This window comes from Sciurus vulgaris (assembly GCF_902686455.1).
Source record: "Sciurus vulgaris genome assembly, chromosome: 1".
Classification (NCBI taxonomy): Eukaryota; Metazoa; Chordata; class Mammalia; order Rodentia; family Sciuridae; genus Sciurus; species Sciurus vulgaris.
The window spans coordinates 2833394-2852126 of NC_136461.1; the positions used below are offsets into that span (position 1 = coordinate 2833394).

Consider the following 18733-nt stretch of genomic DNA (forward strand, 5'->3'; position numbering starts at 1 on the left):
GCACCTGGTCTACCCACGTCCGGGCTCCTCGAAGCGTGCTTCACTGCCTCCCGCTACTTCCTTGAAATCTTGCTAGGGCAGCAGGTGGGCCCCTCCTCCTGCCTGGGTGCAGGCTGGAAGCCTCCAGGGTCAAAGGCCCACCTGGGAGATGGCCTGTACCAGCCCAGCTTTGCCTGGCTCTGCCCTGTCCACCAGCTGCCCCCTCAGGGAGGCCTCACTTGGGAGGCAGGCTGTGCTGACTGGTTTCACCTGGGTGAAGGAGTGCAGGGGAGGCCCCAGCTAGCCTCTCCCTAGGGTCATGGGCCTGGCATCTCACCTACTGCATGTGAAGCTTGCTCTGCCTTGATTTCTAAGTCTCCTGATTTTATATTTCACTCAGCAACATGGAGAGTTGGAAGGAGGGTTTTGTCCGAACTCTTCCTCAAAGAGTTGGCACTCTGGCCTTCAGTGGAAGGTTCTACGTCTCTGTCACTTCTTTCAGGGACCTCAGAGAAGGGACCCTCAGAGCCTGGGGGCCTTTATTCACACTCTTGCAAATGCAGCTACTGGGTAGGCCCAGAGGAAGCCCTGGCGGGGAAGGAACTGGCAGAGCCTAGGAAGCCGAGGCTCCGGAGTCAGGGCCAGGCCAGCAGCAGCTGCTGGAGAGCTAGGAGGGCCGCCCAGGGATTGTCCGATAATCGGGTCAGAAACACTGAAGCTCCAACCAGGAACTCAGCGAGTCTGTGGCACAAGCAGCCTTAGAACGAATCCCTAGCAGAGGACCCTCCCTAGCCTCTGACGGCCTTGACAGCCTTCCGCGCAGCCCGCGTGGTGCAGCTCCGGCGGGAGGAAACTTTTCGCACAGCCCCCGCTCCACGCGCCCCATGAGTCCTTCCTCGGGAGCACCCCTTCCCCAGATCAGCGCTCTGGGTCCACCGGGCGCACTCATAACCGGGTCGGAACCTCTAACTGCTTCGCATGCCATCCGGTTACCGTGGCAACACCATCCGGCGGCGCCAGGCGGTCCAATCGGAGCCTGCGGCCTCTCTGAGCCTTTCCCAAGGTGGGGACCCGGACGAGGCCGGGATGGGAAAAGGGGGAGAACCAGGCCCCCGCCACGGAGTCGCCCAGGCCGGGCACAGTCCCCCGCGGCGAGCGGGGCTACAGCGAGGTGTGGTGGAGAACTGGAGCCGGGCCGGGCCAGGGGCTCCGGCTCCCGTTCGAGGGGCGGGGAAGGCGGGTGACGTGAGCCCGGCCGGGCGGGCGGAGTTGGGACCCGCTGGAGGAGGCGGGGGCGAGCGCGCGAGAGGCAGACGCGCGGAGGGAGGCGGCCGAGCGGCGCAGGCGGCTCTGCGGAGGGCGCGGTGGGCGCGGGCGGCGGGGCCCCGGGATCCCCGCGCGCCTCCTCCGCGCGGCGCCGCCGCCGCGCGTCCCCACGCCCTGAGCTCCACGGCGCCCTCGCCCCGCGCGCCTCCCTTGCCCGCCTCTTGCCAGCCTCCGGGCCGCGGCCGTCTGCAGGGCGAGCGCTCAGACGGAGCTCCCGGGCAACTTGAGCAGCGCCGATCGGCGGCGGAGCCCTGGACCGAGCCCCGGACCGAGCCCTCTGACCCTGCGGCGAGTGCAGCGGAGTCTCGTCCGCCGGAGTGACAGTCGTCCAGATCAGCGGGCAACGCCGACCCTTCTGCGCGGGGCTCCCGCTGGAGGCAAAGCCGCGCGCCGCGAGACTCGTACGGTTCGCGGCCGGGCCGCCGGCCTCCTCCCCGCCGCCCCTGAGGGCGAAGCCGCGCCTTCTCAGACTCTGGCTTCGCAGCTACAGCACCGGAACGCGCCCCGCCTCGCCGCCGCCTTCGCTGTGTTGCCCCTGGAGGGGGCCACAGCCCCGCGCCCCGGCCGGAGGATGTGCGCCCCCGCGGGCCGGCCCGCTTGAACCATGCGCCCCAACGGCGGCGGCGCGCCGGCCGGCATGGAGCCCCGCGCGGCCGCGCTCTGACTCGCTGTGCGCCCCGCGGCCGGCGGGCGGCGGGCGGCGGCGGACCGAGAGCCGGAGACCGGCGCCACGGGACCGGGACCGAAGCGAGCGGGCGCGGGCTCCGCGCAGATGGCCGGGGCGAGCAAGGTCTGAGGCTTCGTTCCCTGAAACGTGACCATGTGGATTCAACAGCTTTTAGGACTCAGGTGAGCGACCCGGCTGACAACACTGTGCGTGTCGGTGCGTGGGTGACGGGCTGGGCGAAGCGGCGCTTTCCTCAATTTTGCAAATAGAGAGCCCCCCTCTCCCCGCGCTTCCCGAGAGCGGCCAGCTGGGCGCACAGGGAGCCTGGTAGGGGCTGCGCTTGGAGACCGGAGCCCCGCGGCCCCGCAGGGAGCGGCCGGTTTTCCTAGGTTCCTTGCGTCCTGGGTCGGGGCAGCGGCGCTCGCCCCAGCAACCTGGGTAGCGGAGCTGGCCGGGCGCGCCCGCAGTTCCCGGAGCCAGCAGCGCAGTGTCCTGGCCGGCCGCCCCAGCGCGCCTCCTCTCCGGAGCCCAGGGCGAGGCACGGGCTGTTGGGCGCGGCGGGCACAGGGATGAGGCTGCTGGAGGAGGCTGTAGCTCCTGGCTCCCGGAGAGAGCTTTGCAGGTGGAGTTGGAGGGAAGCAGAAACAGCTACTCCGCCCGCCCTCTCCCCCCTTCTCCCACCAGGACTGAACAGGAGCCTCCTAGCTCCCAGCTGACACCCAGCTGTTGTTGGGTGACCTCCGGGCGACAGTGGCGCACAGCTGGTGGGCAGCTGAGACTAGAAAGCCTGGGTTCTGGGGGAGCAACGGCAGCCCCCCCCCCCCACCAAACCACTCACACACACACACCCCGGCTTGGGGATCGGGAACTGTTCTGTGTCCCTGACTCCAGGGTTAGCTCCAACTGGGGTTCTAGCCCAGCTACCATGGCAGGAGCTTACAGAGGACCCTTCTCAGCAAACTTTGCCCACCCACCTGGGGCACTTCTGCTCCATCAGCCCCTGCTGTGGGCGGCCTACAGCCCAGCAGGGTGCATTTGTCCCCTTTGGAGCAGGCTACCTTCTCCTCGTCTCCCTCCTGCCAGGGTCTCCCACAGAGCTGGTGCTTTTGGGTCGGGGGCTGGAACCCAGAGCTGAGAGGACTTAGGTGGAGGCGGAGAAAACCTGCTTGCGGTTCTCGAGTTTGTCCACTGGGATGCACTGCGCTCCCGCTTTGGGGCTGAAGGGGGTCAGCGTGGCTAGAGCAGGCTGCCTTCGCCACCCCCACCCGGCGTAAAGCCGGGGGGAGTGGGGCAAAGGGAGGGGGACGAGTGCGCGTCCTGATTTTGAGAAATGGAAGGGACTGGCATGCCAAGGGTTTTCTGGCTACCCTTGCTTTATGAGTGATTTGGCACATAGGGGTGAAGGCTGTTTAGCACATCTAGTGAAAATTGTCAAATGTTATTATTGGCATCCTTTTGCCTGGCCATGGGACTCCTTTGTGGCTTTAGGAGGTTGCTCACGGAGCCGATCCTGTTGGGTGTTGGGTATTGCTGGACCTGAATCAACTGATTGGTGTGCTTGGGCTAGATAAGGTTTGGGCTTGGGGTGTCGGCAAAAGGGAGCACGATGACCTGGATCCAGGTGCTCTGCCCGCCTGCAGTACGCTCTTCTGCTCTTATTGTCCCAGGTCTCAGCTGGACGCCAAGGGCCTTGTGAATGACCAAACAGTTCTCCACCCTGCCCGGCAGCTGCCTTTAGCTCCTGAATGCTTCCGGAGCTGCCTTCTGCCACTAGGTTGCTGATGGCAACTTATTTGAACAGGCTCAGGCTTTTTTTTTTTTTTTTTTTCTAATTGCTAAGTTACTAGATTGAAAGATGAATACATTTTGATAAGGGAAGAAAACAAATATTATGCACAGAAACCTCTCTTTTGGTTCCAAATTCACTAAAACAGTCCCTTTACAGCATCCCCACATAAGAGCTTCCTGAGGTTTTGCTTTCAGAAATAGTTCTGTTGGTGATTTTGAAGTATGACCTTTTGTTTTTTCCCATTGACGTTAGCACAGGAGATTTTCTGTAAATGTGCCTCTAAGGATGAGCTGTCACCTCTTCATGATCTTGATGGCAGAGCTCAGTGGCGTTTGCTAGTGCCGCCTCCTGGCCAGGGCGAGGGCCTGAGCTGGGGTCCGTAGCTGCGCAAGGCTCTGGAGGCACAGGGGCTGGAGAGGCCCTTTTTCTTCCCAGGCAGCCCCGTGCCTTGGTTTTGCTCTCAGGTTGTTCTATGGCTCCCCAGGTGAGCACTGGGCATCTTGCTGGAGCCTGGTTTGCACAGGTAGACGCGGAGCCTCCAGCCGAGGTTACAGAAGGCAGTGCTGGCTCTGCCAGAAAGAGTCTCCTTATAACCTGGGGGAGGGGCTTCTCAACTCCCAGGTGAAGTCTGGGCTTGCTTGTTTCCTTTTGTGCTGGAACTGAGCTGTACATGGAGCCTGGGCTTTTCAGGAGGGAGAAGCAGATGGCGTCTTATCGATCTACTTTCACGTGTGTTTTTTTGTTTTTTTTCCTTGGTGGTGTTAGTTGTATCCAACCGCAAAGCTACTTTCGTCAGCTCAGAGAGAGGATTCCTTGAAGGATCCTGGTGTGGAAGTGCTGCGTTGGGGCTTCAGGAGCTGCTTGGAGGGTGTGCTTACTCAGCACGCAACCCCAGAGTTCAGAGTTTGGCTGTCTGGTTGCAAGTCAGGGCTTCCCACATCCGTCCACACCTGCTCAGGACTGCGACCGCTAGCAGATGGCCACATGCTAACTCCCAGGCCATGTTGCACGAGGTTATGCGTCTGTTCTCCCACCCTGAGGTTCCACTGCCCCTTCTCTCTGGGGGCCCTGGGCATATCTGACCATATAATTTGGCTCCCCGAGCCCTCAGTGTGCAGGCTGTAATGTGTCTGGGCCTCCTGCAGGGACCCATGGGGTTGGCTCACACTGTCCCTACCTAAAGTCCCCCAGCAGCTGGAGCTGAACAGCCGGGCTTTAGCGGATGGAGTCAAATGCTCTGTCCACAAACACTGAGTTCCCGGTGAATCCTGGCTGGCTCCGACTTCCAGCTGCTGCCGCTAAATTGATTGCAACTGGAATCTGTGTAGTGTCAGCCGCTGTGATACCCATCAGGGACAGTAATGCTAGAATAAATCACAAATTTAGGAGGCAGCTCAGATCCTCAGCAGCATTAGTTTGTCCCCGCTCACGCTCACCCCTTGTTGGTCCTGGCGGGGGAGCGGGGGTGGACCCCTCCGGGTCCTCTCTGTTGTCTATTTATTTTAATCTCCGCTTCCTTTGCCTTTGTGCATTGGAGAGCATAGCAGGCCAGGCAGCTCGCGAGCTGAGATAGCTCCGCGCCTCCCTGGGGCGTCTGTCTGCGGGTCCCTGGAGAGGGATCAGCTTGCTCTGCCCTGTGTGTGCACCTACAGACTTCTGGCAGGGTTGCTCCAGGATGGTTGTGGCCCATTCCAGTCACATCAGACCGGCTCCAGCCTCTGTCCCTGACACAAATGAGGCATTTGACTGAGGTGGCTGGGTGCCTCCTGTGTCCCGTGTCCCCGAGGTTTGGTGGGGACCCACAGGATACCTGGAGTGTGTTGACGAAGCTGCTGCCTGGGTCCTGATAAGGTGGGTGGGCCCAGAACCTAACCTGTAGCCCGCAAGGAGTCTGGAGAGCCTGGGCTCCTCTTGGGGGTGGCGGCGAAGTCATCTGCTTAAATACGGAGCTGCCAGGTTTTCTTCAAAGGGTTACAAGTCAGTAGAGACCAAATTGATGTAAAGATTAGCTTGGAAAGCCAAATATATCCTTGATCTAGATTTCCACGTTTGAAGTCTGGCTTGAGAGGGTTGCTCCTGCCCAGTGCCAGTCAGACAGAAGGGGAGGCAGGGCAGGGGCTTTCTGGAGCCAGGGCAGACAAATGGGGCACATCTGACCCTGCTCTGTGTTCCTTGGAGACCCCTTCCAGGAATTCAAAGGGGCCAGTGACTCATGAGGCCACCGAGTGGGGAATGGTGGTTACATAACTCAGATTAACTCCCAGTTAATCTGCTTCGAATAGCAAGTCGGCCGGAGTGTGCCCCTGGCAGAGTCGGGCCCTCAGGCTGCCCCGTGGCCTCCAGCTTCCATCCATGTTGGGGCTGGGGTGAGACCCAGGTGGAGGAGGGCAGCTGCTGCCCTTCATCCAGGTTGTGACCCGTACCCAACCGTAACCAGCCAGGAGAGGTGGGTGCTTCTTCAGTGCCAGGTCCCCAAAGCCCATCCAGGATTGAGGTGAGGACATGCCCCTCCTGCTGCTGGGGAGCTCAGCGGCTGCCTGATTGCGGATGGCCCAGGTTAATTGGGACACGCAGGCACAGGGAGGTGGCCTGAGAGCTGTGCCATCCCTCCCCGCCTCCTTGCTAAGTAAGCGCTCCTTGGACGACAGAGACCAGAAACCTACTATTTGTCGGTGGACTCTTAGGAGTTGATAAATATTTACAGTACAGCAGAAGGAGCCCCAGGGGAGGCCAGCGCCTCCCAAGTCATGTGTTTTCAAAGGACCAAGTTTCCTGCAGCTGGACCAGAGGCCGAGAGGGAGGAGCAGGGCTTCCGTCTGTGTCGTGTCCGGGGTGTGGACTCTGGAAGGGCTTCCACTTTCTTTCTCCTTCCGCTTTTTTTCTTCTTCCCCTCTGTGGTCCTGGGACTGGAACCCAGGGCCTGGTGCGTGCTTGGCAAGCGCTCTACCACGGAGGCGGGTCTCCAGCCCCACTGGGTTTCTTTATCCATCCCGTCCCCCGAGAAGTGTGGTGGCACAAAGCTGCATCCCCTGTGCTTCAGTGTGGCCTCCACCTTCTGAGCTCACGCGGCCTGCTCGCTGGGGCTTCATACACTCATGGCGCCTTCCCTTGGCCACGGCCGGGAGGGTGGGCCGCTGGGCCCCTCACCTCTCTGCCCTCCCACCTTGGCCAGCCCTGTGGGCAGTTCTCGGAGCAGTGTGGCCCCTTGACTCTGCCTGCCTGTGACCTCGGGGGCAGCTCCAAGGGGCCACAGCAGCAGCAGGAACTTGCCCCTGGCTGTGGACATGCTGCGTTCCCTGGGGAAGGCCTGTTCTGGCCTGGAGTGGGGCGGGGGCCCGCAGCCCCAGGGTCCTGTGTGTAGGGCTAAGCTCACTCTCCCCGGGCTGCGGAGGCGTCTGGAGTGTAGGAGGCGTGCGGGGAGTCTGTGGGTGGACCAGTGTGTCCGCATGGCACAGTGCCCCTGTTTCGGCAAGTCATGCTTTTGTGCCTGACAGTGCACGGAGATCCAGGAACGAGTCTCCAGCCGTAGGCTTGGGTGCTCTCCTGCCCCAGATAGATGCTGCTCCTTCAGCCTGGCTTGCTGGTGCTCCCGATTCTACCATGGAGACGCATTCCTCTGGCTTGAGGATTTTGTCACAATTAGAGTAGAGACAAGCTCAGGAAAAACAATCCCGTCAAGCTCTTGCCGTCATTATCAGTTCAGCATGAGTGACAGTATCAGACTCTTAACTGTCTGGGGGGAAGGCGGGGTGCAGGTGGGAGAGAACACGCAGGTGGCGCAGGCCTGGCGGGGGTGACAGAGGAAAGCTGCTGTGGGGTGGGGGACCTGAGGCACGTGGACAGCAAATCCCCTTTGCCCTTAGCCCTCATGGGCACTGGGCACTGGGCACTGGGGAAAGGCCGAGGGAGGCAGGCCAGGTGCGTTTGAGAGAAAGGCTTCAGGTCTGTGGGGCGCGGGCAGGGAGTGCTGGGTGTTCTGACTAAGCTGCTGGGGTTCCACTCTGAGCCCCCTACTCTCGGGCTGTGCTGGAGCCTCAGAAGTCACTTTGGATAAGCGACTGCTCTCAGTGTCCCTTGTTACCTGGGGGTCTCTGCTCTCAGCTGCACCACCTCTTTCATGCTTCCTTGGTGCTTGGGTGCGGGGTGTGCACAATCCTGAGCAGACAGATGTGCAGCAGACCCCGGATGAGCAGGTCTCTGCCTCTAAGACCCCCGGGGAGGAAGAGTCTTCCTCGGGTGGAGACCAGCACCATCCCACAGACAGAATACCAGCCGTGTCAGCGTTTCCAAAATTTCCAGTAGCCCATTAAAAAATAGCTGGAAAAAATTGAAAGTACATTTAATCTAACCCACACTAGCCCGGCTCTTGTTATTTCCGCGTGAACCCCGGGGAGACCATGTTGATGGTGAGTTTTACACTGTCACTCTCTGCTGCCTTTGGGATCAGGTGTGTGATTCATTCTTGGGACTAGTCTCCGTGTTTCCAGTTGCCTGATTGCCACATGGGACTCGTGACTGTCAGGTCGGCACAGACATTTCCTATGGAAACCCAGAAGCGGTTTCTTGAGGACCCCCAACTGCTGCCTTCAGCACCGTCCCTGTCCAGTGTGGGCTCCCAGAGGCTACCAGGGCAGCTGCCTTCCTCACCGGTGGGGTGTCTATGAATGCCAGTGCCGTCCAGGCTGGGCCAGCACCACAGCAGCACAGCAAGGGAGGCTGTGGCTGCTGCCTCTGCAACCCGTGGCCTAGAGAGCTGCGCCAGCTGAGCATTCCCACCCTCTGGGCACCTCTCACACCAGTGTGTGCTGGGCCTCGCACCCTGGGGCCTCGGCAGTATGATGGAAGACTGCAGCCTAACTGCAGCAGGCTTCCTGAGGTCGGGGGAGGGGCCGGGTCACGGAAGGCGAGAGAAGCAGTGCAAAGACAGGACAGAGGCGGGGCCGGCTGCCAAAGGAGAGCTGGCCTCCCAGAGAACACGTGTCCAGTGTCCTCCCTGGACAAGCCCAGGCAGCACTGGGCCTGGACCAAGCCGCTGCTGAATGGGTGCGCAAGGGGAGGCATGATGTTCTGGGCTGCCTCCAGCTCCAGCCGCACAGGCTCAGCTTGGTCCTGTCCCCTGCACCTGGCCCCTGTCACAGATGCCCAGAGCCTCCCCACGTTGGGCCTCAGGAGGGGGAGAGATGGCGAAGGGACACAGAAGGCCTGGCTTGAAGGAAAAGTCCTACAAACCTGCACCACCAACTTGGTTGTGAACATTCGTGTATGTGTGAGTGTGCCCTGGGTGTGTGGAGGGCCAGAGGGAGCCACCTGGTCCCACAGCACTGGCCAGGGCTGGATAGGAGCGTGGCTCTCATGGTGAGCGGGGGGCTGTGCTCTTGCACCGTGGACTGCCCACCAGGGGGAGGTCCAACACGTGCCAGGCCACCCGATGGGAAGCTTGCTGCCAGACTCGGCTTCCGGGAGGTGGGGTTTGAACTGTGGGATGAGTGAGCACGTAAGGGACACATCCAGGGTCCCAGGTGGCTTTACTGGGGTATCCCCATGGTCCTCCGTGGCTGCCCTTCTTCAGATAACAATTATTTGTGTTGAAGGAAAATTCCACGATTTGGAACTCTATCTAAATTAAGTGTAGACTGTCCAAGGTCTGAGATGGCTTCCTTATTGATCTGGCTTAAATTATTTTGAATGCACGGATTGGGTGAAGCAGGGCACAGATTCCCTCCAAGACCCATAGATTCGAACTTATGGAACTTTGGGTGACAGTGGCAGACTAAGCACCTTCTTACAGTAAGAGCCGATGCTACGGCCCTGAATGACAGTCCTGCCAACTGTCATCCTAAAAGGTCAGGAAGCCATCGTGTGCCGGCCATTCCAGTAGCAGAGTCTCCAGGGAAAGGGCTCCGTGCTGGCCTTGGAGCCGTGGTGTGTCAGGGACTGTGTAGGTGCGTCACACTGTTTCCTGGAAGCCCTGGACTTGGAAAATGTTTAGACTGGAGGAAGGGAGATCCCCAGGGGGAGAACGTGGCATCAGGAGAATGCCATTAAACATTAATGCCCTCAGCTCATTTGATGAAACTGGCATTACTTTGAAATCAAAGCCAAACAAAAGCACAAGAAAATCAAACCCCAGAGCGATATTGTTCATGAAAACAGATAAAAAGATTTCAATAAAACATAGTAAATAGAACTTAGCGATATGTAAAGACAAGCACACGCCATGGCCAAGTGGGGTTCACTCCATGGATACAAGGATGGTTCAATGCTGGAAATCAATCAGTGCCATCTACCGTGCTGAAATCCACAGAGAACGTCGCGGAGCCCTGTCAGTGGATACAGAGAAGGCATTGACAGAAGCCACCCTGTGCTCACGACGGTGCACCTCAGTGGAGTAAGACCCTGAGGAGAACACCTGTCAGACCCTCTGCTGATGCCATTCCTCATGAGAAACAGCACTTTTACCTGGAGATCAGGAGCACGTGAGTGCGTCCCTCTCACTGCATAACGCAGGCTTCCTAACCACGGCAGTACAGGAATGCTGGGGATCAGAAGCTGACAGGAGAAATACAGCCGCCGCGTGTGCAGTGACAGGATTGTCTGAGGAATACCACCACGTCTCTAGGCAAAACTCCAGAACTAGTCAGGGAGTTCCGCAAGGTCACAGAGCATGAGCAAAATGTACAAAAAGCAGTTGTATATCTGTCACCAAGCAGGGAAGACACAGATACTAAAACCAAAAATGCAGCTTTCCTTTATTGTAGCAAAACCCTGGGAGGAATCGACCTGAAAGGAGGACAGGATTCTTCTGACTCATGGTCTGGGAGGCTTCCGTCCAGTGCTGCTGTGGTCTGGGCAGCTGTACGCAACAGCAGGATTGTGTGCCAGGGGAGATGCTCACCTCACAACAGGTGGGAAACCAGAGAGAAAGGAGAGGCGGGGTCTCCACATCCCCCTCGAGGCATGCCCCCAGTGACCTCACTGCCTCCCAGTAGGCCCTGGCTCCAAAAGGCTCCATCCCTCCCAACAGCACTGAAGGCTGGGGTCCAGGCCTTCACTGTGTGGGCCTCCAGGGACATGCCAAATACAAGCTGTAACAAATATCTTTTATAATCACTCATAGGTGAAATACTTGGTTGTCACTAAAAAACAAAAGAAAACAAAAAGCTCAGCTGACTTTTTTATGCTGAAAATGACACAATGTTGATAAATGAAACCTAACAAGATTACAAGTGAATGGAGAGACATACCATGTTCATGGATCGGAAGACGCAGCATACTAAAGATGTTGACTGTCTACTTGGAGAAGGATTTAATACCATCCTTACATCAAAATTCCAGCAAGAACTTTATACATATGAGAAAGATCCTTCTGAAACTCACACGTAGAGGCAAAGGGACAAGAACAGCTGAGTGTGAGACTGGTGGAGCAGCAGAAGGCAGGACAGCGCTGTAGCAGTGAGGGAGCAGACCGTGAAACATAGCAGAAGCCAGAAGGAGACCCTGCAAGTGTGCCCAACCAAGCTTCGCCAATCAGAGGAGGAGAGGTGGACTTTCAGCAAAGGGTGCTGGAGCAACTGGACATCCATCACCAAAAAGAAAATAAAATGCACCTCAAGCCCCATAGGTTTTCAGAAATCATTTGAGAACGGATCCTAGAATCCAATGTGAAATGTGCAGCTATAAACTTTCCAGAAAACAGGAAAAATTCTTCGGGAAAAGAATGTTTAGACTTGACAACAAAGATGGGAAAATTGATAAATCGGAGCTCATCAAAGTCTTAGAATGCACCTTATGAAAGACTCTTCACTTGAAAAGACCATCTGTGGGGCAGGAGATCACGTTTCTAAACTCCACCCCGATACAGAGTAGCATCTGGAATAGGTGAAGCGCTCTGCATAGGAAGAGAGAAATGGGCAGAGCAGGAGGGACGTGCCACAGAGGAGGGCACTCAGACCGCAGAGAGCCCTGGGAGGATGTCGGAGTCCCCCAGCCGCTAGGGAAAGGGAAGCGGGATGCTGGGGTGAAAACCACCAGGGCACGAAGTCTGGCAGGATGTGGAGGAGCTCGGTCAAACCCAGGGTGCCCAAGGGAGCTGCCGGGCCACTGGGAAGAGCAGCTTCTCACCAAAGCAAGCATGCAGCTGCCGCCAGCCAGCTCCCTCCTGGAAGTGCCGTGAGGGAGGTGCGGACGGCAGACGGACCGCTGCAGCTGTGCTCGCAGCAGCCCTGGCTGGGAGCAGCCCAGGTTCCTGGTGGGCGGTGGTGCCCGTCCCGCAAGCGCTCAAGAGAGAAGCCGAAGGTCCGACAGCCTGCCGCACGGACTCCAGGGCACCATGCCAGGGAGAAAGGAGCCGTTCCCAAAGCGGGCAGACTGCGTGGTGATCCCACAGCATCTGGGCGGCAAAGCCACAGGAGTGGAGAACAGAATAGGTGTTTCCAGGGGCAGAGGGGTAGGTAACAGGAGGGACTCTTGTGGCCTGGAACGGTCACCTTCACTGCCTGCAGGCCAATGCCCTGATTATATCATCTGCCGTGGTTTTGCAAGAGGTCCCCACTAGGGGAGCCGGGTCAGGGGTGCAGGGAGGGCCCGGTGCTAGTCTGCGGGTGCCCAGGTCTACAGTCGGCAGTGGGAGCGGGCGTGCTCAAGGGAGTAGCTTCCCTGACGTCCGCGTGGCAGATCCTGTGCGCAGGCTTCCCTACGGTCCGCGATGACGTGGGAGGGGGCGACGCCTCCCCGCGAGCCCGGCAAAGCCTGCGTGGAGGCCGGTCGGCGCCTGCTCAGCTCGCAGAACGCAGGGTGCAGCGTGCACAGCGAGGCTGATGTTCGGGGATCCATCATCGGTGACAGTAATAAATGACCCGGCGCATAATTAAGGGATAGGAAGAGCTGTCCAGATACTTACGTAAATCAGGTCAGCTCTCAAAATAGAGCCGGCTGTTAGGGGTCAGTCCCACTTTCCAAGGCTGACTCGCAGGGTGCTCGGAGACCAGGCTCAGAGGATCCGGAGCCAAAGGCAGGCCGCCGGCCTCCTGTTTCTGGCTCTGTGAAGCGGGCCCCGCGGGCCTCTTGGAGCAAGCGCTGGCTTGTGGCTCTGCCCTCCCCACTCCACTTGGGTCTGAGTGGTAAGAACAGTGCTCACCCCGCAGCAGAGCCCGGGGCCCTGCACACAGTCTCTGATCCAGCCCTGAGCCTCTACACTCACCAGCTGGACCTGTTACTCCTCCTCCTGTGTCCACACCCAGCTTGGAGGTGCCGAAACCAATGTTTCCAGGTCTTTCCATAACCCAGGCTTTGTGACAGGTGACCCAACTGCACTGAGCTGTCCACTCAAACTTCGTGGACTCTGTCCATGCGCATGTTCCTCGTGTGAGGCAGCAGTTGTTGCTCTCATTCTATACAGCACGAAACTGAAGCTCAGAGAGGTTGAGTAATTTGCCCCAGGTCACACAGCTAGCTGGTGGTTCCGTCTGGGATTTGAATCCAGATTTCAAGGACTCCAAGCTCCATTTATGCATTTTCTACCATCCCCTGGGGCACTCATGTTTTAGATAAAATCTATTTCTATTCCTGTTTTATACAAACTGTTTATTAAGTTACACATTGTCCTTTTGGGAAAAAGAAAACAAAATTAAAAAAATAATAAAAGATAAAAGCGAAAGCCTGCTTCTGTGGAGCCACGTCAGCACCTGGGGTCGGGCCCACGTGCTCAGCCCACCCCTCCGCAGCCTTCACGGCCCCCAGGCTGTTCCGTCAAAGGCTTCTGCTCAAGATGAGAGCTGATTTCACAGCAAAGAATTAATGAAATGCCAAGGGGAGGTGAAAACATTTCCGTGACACAGATATCCCTGCTCAGTCTACTTAATAATTAAAAATAAATATGTCGCCAAATCCAGGAGGGCTCCCCAGCGCTCCCGGAGCTCCCGGAGAAGTTGGTGGGCGGTGTGTCCAGGGCGGGGGCTTCACGGAGAAGCCGGGTGGGGAGCCAACGCGCGTGTGTTCTGAAGTACTGTCCCGCGGGGGTCGCGGCATGGGGGTGACAACGCAGGTCCCTGGTGAGTGTGGGAGCCGCTGGGTGCTCGTGGCCCCGGGGGAGCGCTTGCTTGCAGCCCCAGGCCTGTCCCGCTCCACCGCTGGCCTCCCTTTCCTCCAAGCCTCTGGAGCCGCCAGCCTGGCTCTGGGACGTCCATGGCTGGCAGAGGGCACGCTCGGGCTCTTTCCGCCTGGCCTCCTTCCCTGCCGGAAGTTCCTGGGCTGCTCCTGCACAGGGCAGGTGATGTCCCCCCTCCCTGCCCCAGCAGGCTTCCACTGTGGGCCCAGCAGTGCGTCCCCTTGGCTGCTCGGTTTCGGTGGTGTCCCCCTGGGGTTGGGTGCAGGTGGCGCTGCTGGGGTCCTGGGTGCAGGTGCAGGGCCGCCCTGTGCTCCAGCTCTGCTCCGAGACCTGCTTCTCCCCAGCGCTGCAGAGAGGGCTCGTCACACCTGGGCCGTCCCTACGTCCTCGTTTCTCATTCAGACACACCGCTGGGTGTCAAGTGCGTGCTCAAGTGCCAAGTGACACGAGGCGAGACTTTCCACTCTGCCTTGGCACAGCGATGCCGTGCGTGGGGACGTGTGGACTCAGAGGAGGGTTCCTGCCGGCCAGGCCTTGAAGGACCCACACTGGGCCTGTTCCCTGCGCGCAGGTGGTGGGGGCCTGGGGCGCGTGCAGGACGTCCTCCAGAGGAAGCCACAGGGACCCCACCCTCACGGAGCGCCCCTCGGGAGGGCTGCGGGCGTCTTGTCTGGGAGGAGGCAGTGCTGGGTGGCAGGCACAGCCAGGCCAGAGCCCGGGTCTCTCCATGCGCCCTGCAGCTGGTGGGAAGGCCCGCTCCTCGCCCCACACCCTGGTGGGGTTCCTGCTTCCCCAGAAGAGGACCTGAAGCAGACACGGGGCATCCCGGGAGGGGAGGTCAAGGCCCAGCCCTGGCCGTGCTGGCTTTCAGGTCGGCTGGTGTGGAGCAGGGGCTTTAGGCCTGAGGGTTGGGGACATCTCAACCCTGCTGCCCTCGTGGACTGCTAGGCGGCTCCGGGTTGAGAAGGACTCTGAGGTCTTGGGGCACAGAGAAGGAGCCGTGCTGTGGACCGTGGTCATGCCTGGGCCTGGTGAGGGTGGGAGATGGCCTCCCAGCCGACCCTTTACTCTGCAAGGCCGGGTGCAGGGGCGTGTTTCCAGTCTACCCGAGCGTGTGTGTGTGGGCCCCCTGCTTGGCACGTGCCCTTCTAAGTCCTCTGCGTGTCCTAACTCACCCCTACAACACTGCTCTGACATAAGTGCTTTGCTTATTTTTTTCTCCAAGGGAGGCACAGAGATGTTGAGGGACTTGCTTCAGGTGACACAGCAAATAAACAGTTGACCAGGACTTAGCCCCAGGCAGTGAGCTCCAGCATCTGTCCTCCAAACTCTGACAGCCTGTGCTTCCTATTTTAGAAGGTGACTCCCTGGATTTGAATGGATTTAAGGAACGTGATGTCCAGCAGCCTGAGACCAGCAGCCAGCTATGAAATTTGAGCCCAGCACCCAGGGCTAATTCCCTTCCTGCCTGACTCCATGAGCCAAGCCCATAGTGTCAGAACCCGGAGGTGAAAGGCATGAGCCTAGGAGGGACAGCAGTGGTGGGGTGCCCTTGACAGCAGACACCTTTGCTGGTGGTCAGGGCCAGTGCCCATTGGGCCTGGCCTGGGCTGCTCGGGCTGCTCATGCATGCAGCCGGCTGTGTGGGGACATCCATCAGCTCTTCCTGCTTTCGCTGTGGGGCCTACAACAGTGCCGGCCTGCTGGCTGGGGTCTGCAGTGTCACCCAGCAGGTCAGGAATGGTCCTGGGGAGAGCTGGGGTCCGTTTCCTGGGCCCGACTTGGTGATGCTCTGCTTGGCTCCGAGTGGCTTCCTCAGGAGCAGGAGAGCAGTTCCGCTTACCTTGAGTACAGGGTCCCTTTGCCGCCCTCCCAGAATGCCTGCCCTGAGAAAGAACAGATGTCCCACCGCGGGTCTGGCGAGGAGCCGTCTAGCGAAGGTGAAGGAATTCCCATGGACACCCACAGGCCTCCGCGGGCAGCTGTTGTTTTGGGGATGTTTGTTTTTAAGAGTCAACTCCTAGGCGGGGTCTTACAACTGCGTTTTCTGGGGGGAAGGAACTGTCAACGGGAGGGGACAGATCAGAAGGGGCAGCGCCCAGCCAGGCCCCGCCTGGAGATTCAGGACTCCACCCAGATGCTGGAAAGAGCCGCGCTTCCTGCGGAGGACGGGCTTCCAGAGCAGAGCGCATGGATTCTTTAGGGAGCCAATTATGCAAGACAAGAGTAAGCATGTTTATTTTTATGACACTGCATTTCAAAATCCCAGAAAATGTTGATGGAATGGCCCCGTTAGTCCCCCGGCACAGTGGCGTTGTCCCCGCGGGCTTCCAGGGCCCCAGGCTGTTGCACCAGCCCAGGTGGCAGGCTCACCCGATCCCAAGCACCACCCCGAGGGGCTCAGGGAGCTCAGCTGCCGGGTCCTTCCTCCTTCAGCACTTTGCTGCGATTTGATTCGTCCACACAAGCTGCTGCTCCAGGCAAACCCGACCTGTCAAGCTCCCTCCCTGGTATCTGTCTCCATGGTCTCACCTGCAGGCTGGGCGCGGTTCTGTAGCACCGGCCACCCTGGGGCCCCTGAGGGGCTGCCGTCCCCAGCAAGAGCCAGGCAGGCCAGCCGGCAGAGTGGCAGGCAGCGTGTGTCCAGGGACAAGCTGGCTGTGGGCCTGGCTCGTACCTCCAGCAGATGCAGGTGTCCCGTTGTGCCCTGTGCTGCACAGGGCGGGAGGAGGACCCTCTCCTGGCGTTTCCGGAATTCCGAAGGGAGTGGATGCAGAGGTGCAGAGGGAAGTGCAGGAGCCGAGAGGAGCCTCCCCGAGCAGCGGAGACTTTCTGGAGGGAGACGTGCTGGGCCGGAACCCCAGAGGACAGTGGGGAGAGCCGGTTGTCTCCTGGAAGGAAGGGATGCCTAGGCAGAGGCAGGGCGGCTCTGTTCACCTTTGCACACGACGGGAGTGCGGGAGCAGGCAGGTGATCACCTTGCCCAGGGTCTCCAGGCCCATCCCAGGAGGAACGCGGAGCAGGCGTGCCAGCCCCCAGCCCTGGTGCCCAAGGCCGTGGAAGGGAGGAGGCCCTGCCTTGGTCCTGGAGGCTGGGGACTATCGGAGGTGGGGGGGGGGGAGCGGAGGAGGGCAGCTCTTGGCCTGAGTGTGTTCAGGTGGAAAAGGAAGTCGGACCTAGTAGGTAGGGTCCAGGGTTTGGAGTGAGCAGACCTGTAGGAGCCGAGTGGCAGAGCCGGGTGTCCTGGGGACATACAGTCACCAGAGCTGAGCCCTGGGTGGGTGAGGCGGGAAAGGCAGCCCCGAGGGGCTGTGACCTGGGACAAGTCCCAGAGGGGGCTCTGGCAAGAAGACGGGCCAGCCAAGCCCCCAGACTCGGGGCCGCCGCCGTGTCTGGTGAATTCTGCTGGGAGAAGGGCTGGCTGGCCGGGTCCTTCCCTCCCCGTGCCCCCTACTCTCTTCCCACCTCGGAGCCCCAGAGGCTGAGTTTTCACTTGGCTCCCCAGGGACCTGGCCATCCAGCGACCACCCCACGCCCACTGGTTAGTTCTTCACCTCCTTCCGAGCTGTGCTGCTGAACCTAGGGAGGAGCCCAGGGTGCGGTGGGGGCCAGTAGCTCCCAGTCAGCAAGGACGTTTCCAGCAGGAAGAAGATGTGGGGCACCTGGTTCCTCCCCCAAGGTCAATGGGGCGGCGGCTCCTTTAACCCTGGGGTGGGGCCGAGCCCGTGCGACAAGGGGACTGGGTCCCTTCCAAGGCGTGGGAGCAGTGGTGTGTGGGTGTGCGCGTGGCCGGGGTGAGGGTGTGCCCTGCCCGTGTGTCCGTGTGTCTGCCTGCTCTGGGGGTGTGTCAGTGAACTTGAACGTCCCCAGTTCCTGTCTGCCCTTTCACCATCATCTGCCAGGAAATTCATGTGCTCCAGTTAAAATCCCAGAGCTGAGTTCAAGATCAGGACACATCCTTGGCTCTCCTTCATAGAGGGTAAGCGGAGGCAGAGGGGCTTCTGCAGCTGCCCGAGGTCATGGGAAGTCAGCAGGACAGCACCCTGGAATCCAACAGGACGTGCCCCTAGCTCTGCCCCAGCCACTGTCCGGCCTCTGTCCAGCCTTAGTCCTGGGAGAAGAAAGAGAGGACCAGCAGGCTCTCTGTATGCACGTCCAGGCCTGATGTCTGTGGCGTGCGGCTCACCCTGGCTAGGCCGACTGGCCCCACCTGCTTTTGACAGTCTTCACTTATTTTAGCAAGAGTCTGAAGTCCCTGAAGCTCTGAGACAATGGGACGGCTTCATGACTCTACCCCTCCACGATCCTGCAGCCCTTCCACTCTTCTAAGATTTCCTTTTATGTGGGAATTCCAAAGCCCTTACTGTGTCACAGCAGGCAGGATTTGTGTCAGTGGTCACAGGGTATATTTGAAATTCACAGAAGGGACTCAGGCTCAGCCAACAGGAGGGACTCAGGCTCAGTGGACAGGAGGGGGACTCAGGCTCAGCACTTCCTTTTTGTTGTTGATTTTTTTTTTATGAGATGAAATTCATGTGACATAAAGTTAACTGTTTTAAAGAGTACAGCACATGGCATTTGATTCATTCCCAGCCATTGCCATTCTCTAGTTCCAAAACCCAAAGGAAACTTGGAACCCTGGCACATGGTCCCTTCCATTCTCCTGGTAGCTGCTTATCTGCGCCCTGACTCTGTGGAGCCTCACTCCCACTGTAGCATGAATCAGTATGCGGTCCCTTCACAGAGGTTGCTTACGTCACCTGTGGAGGTGCCACGTTCCTGTGTCCATGGATTCCCAGGGGGTTTGGGCTGTTCCTGCCTTTTGGCTATTGTGAGCTGGGCTGCTCTGAGCACCTGTTTACAACTC

General features: G+C 59.2%; 1 protein-coding gene across 2 annotated transcripts in view; it reads left to right on the forward strand.

The window, feature by feature from the left end:
• The first annotated feature begins 1301 nt into the window (after positions 1–1301).
• The window catches only part of AJAP1 (adherens junctions associated protein 1), a 102200-nt gene continuing 84768 nt past the window's right edge, over positions 1302–18733 (forward strand). The window contains exon 1 of one of the 2 annotated variants that reach the window (XM_079143599.1): positions 1302–2154. In XM_079143599.1, coding sequence (XP_078999725.1) covers positions 2126–2154 — 29 coding nt within the window. In that variant the 5' untranslated portion in view covers positions 1302–2125. Of the gene's footprint in view, positions 2155–16438; positions 16559–18733 lie in introns of those variants that run through there. The other variant, XM_079143600.1, reaches the window with a different exon arrangement.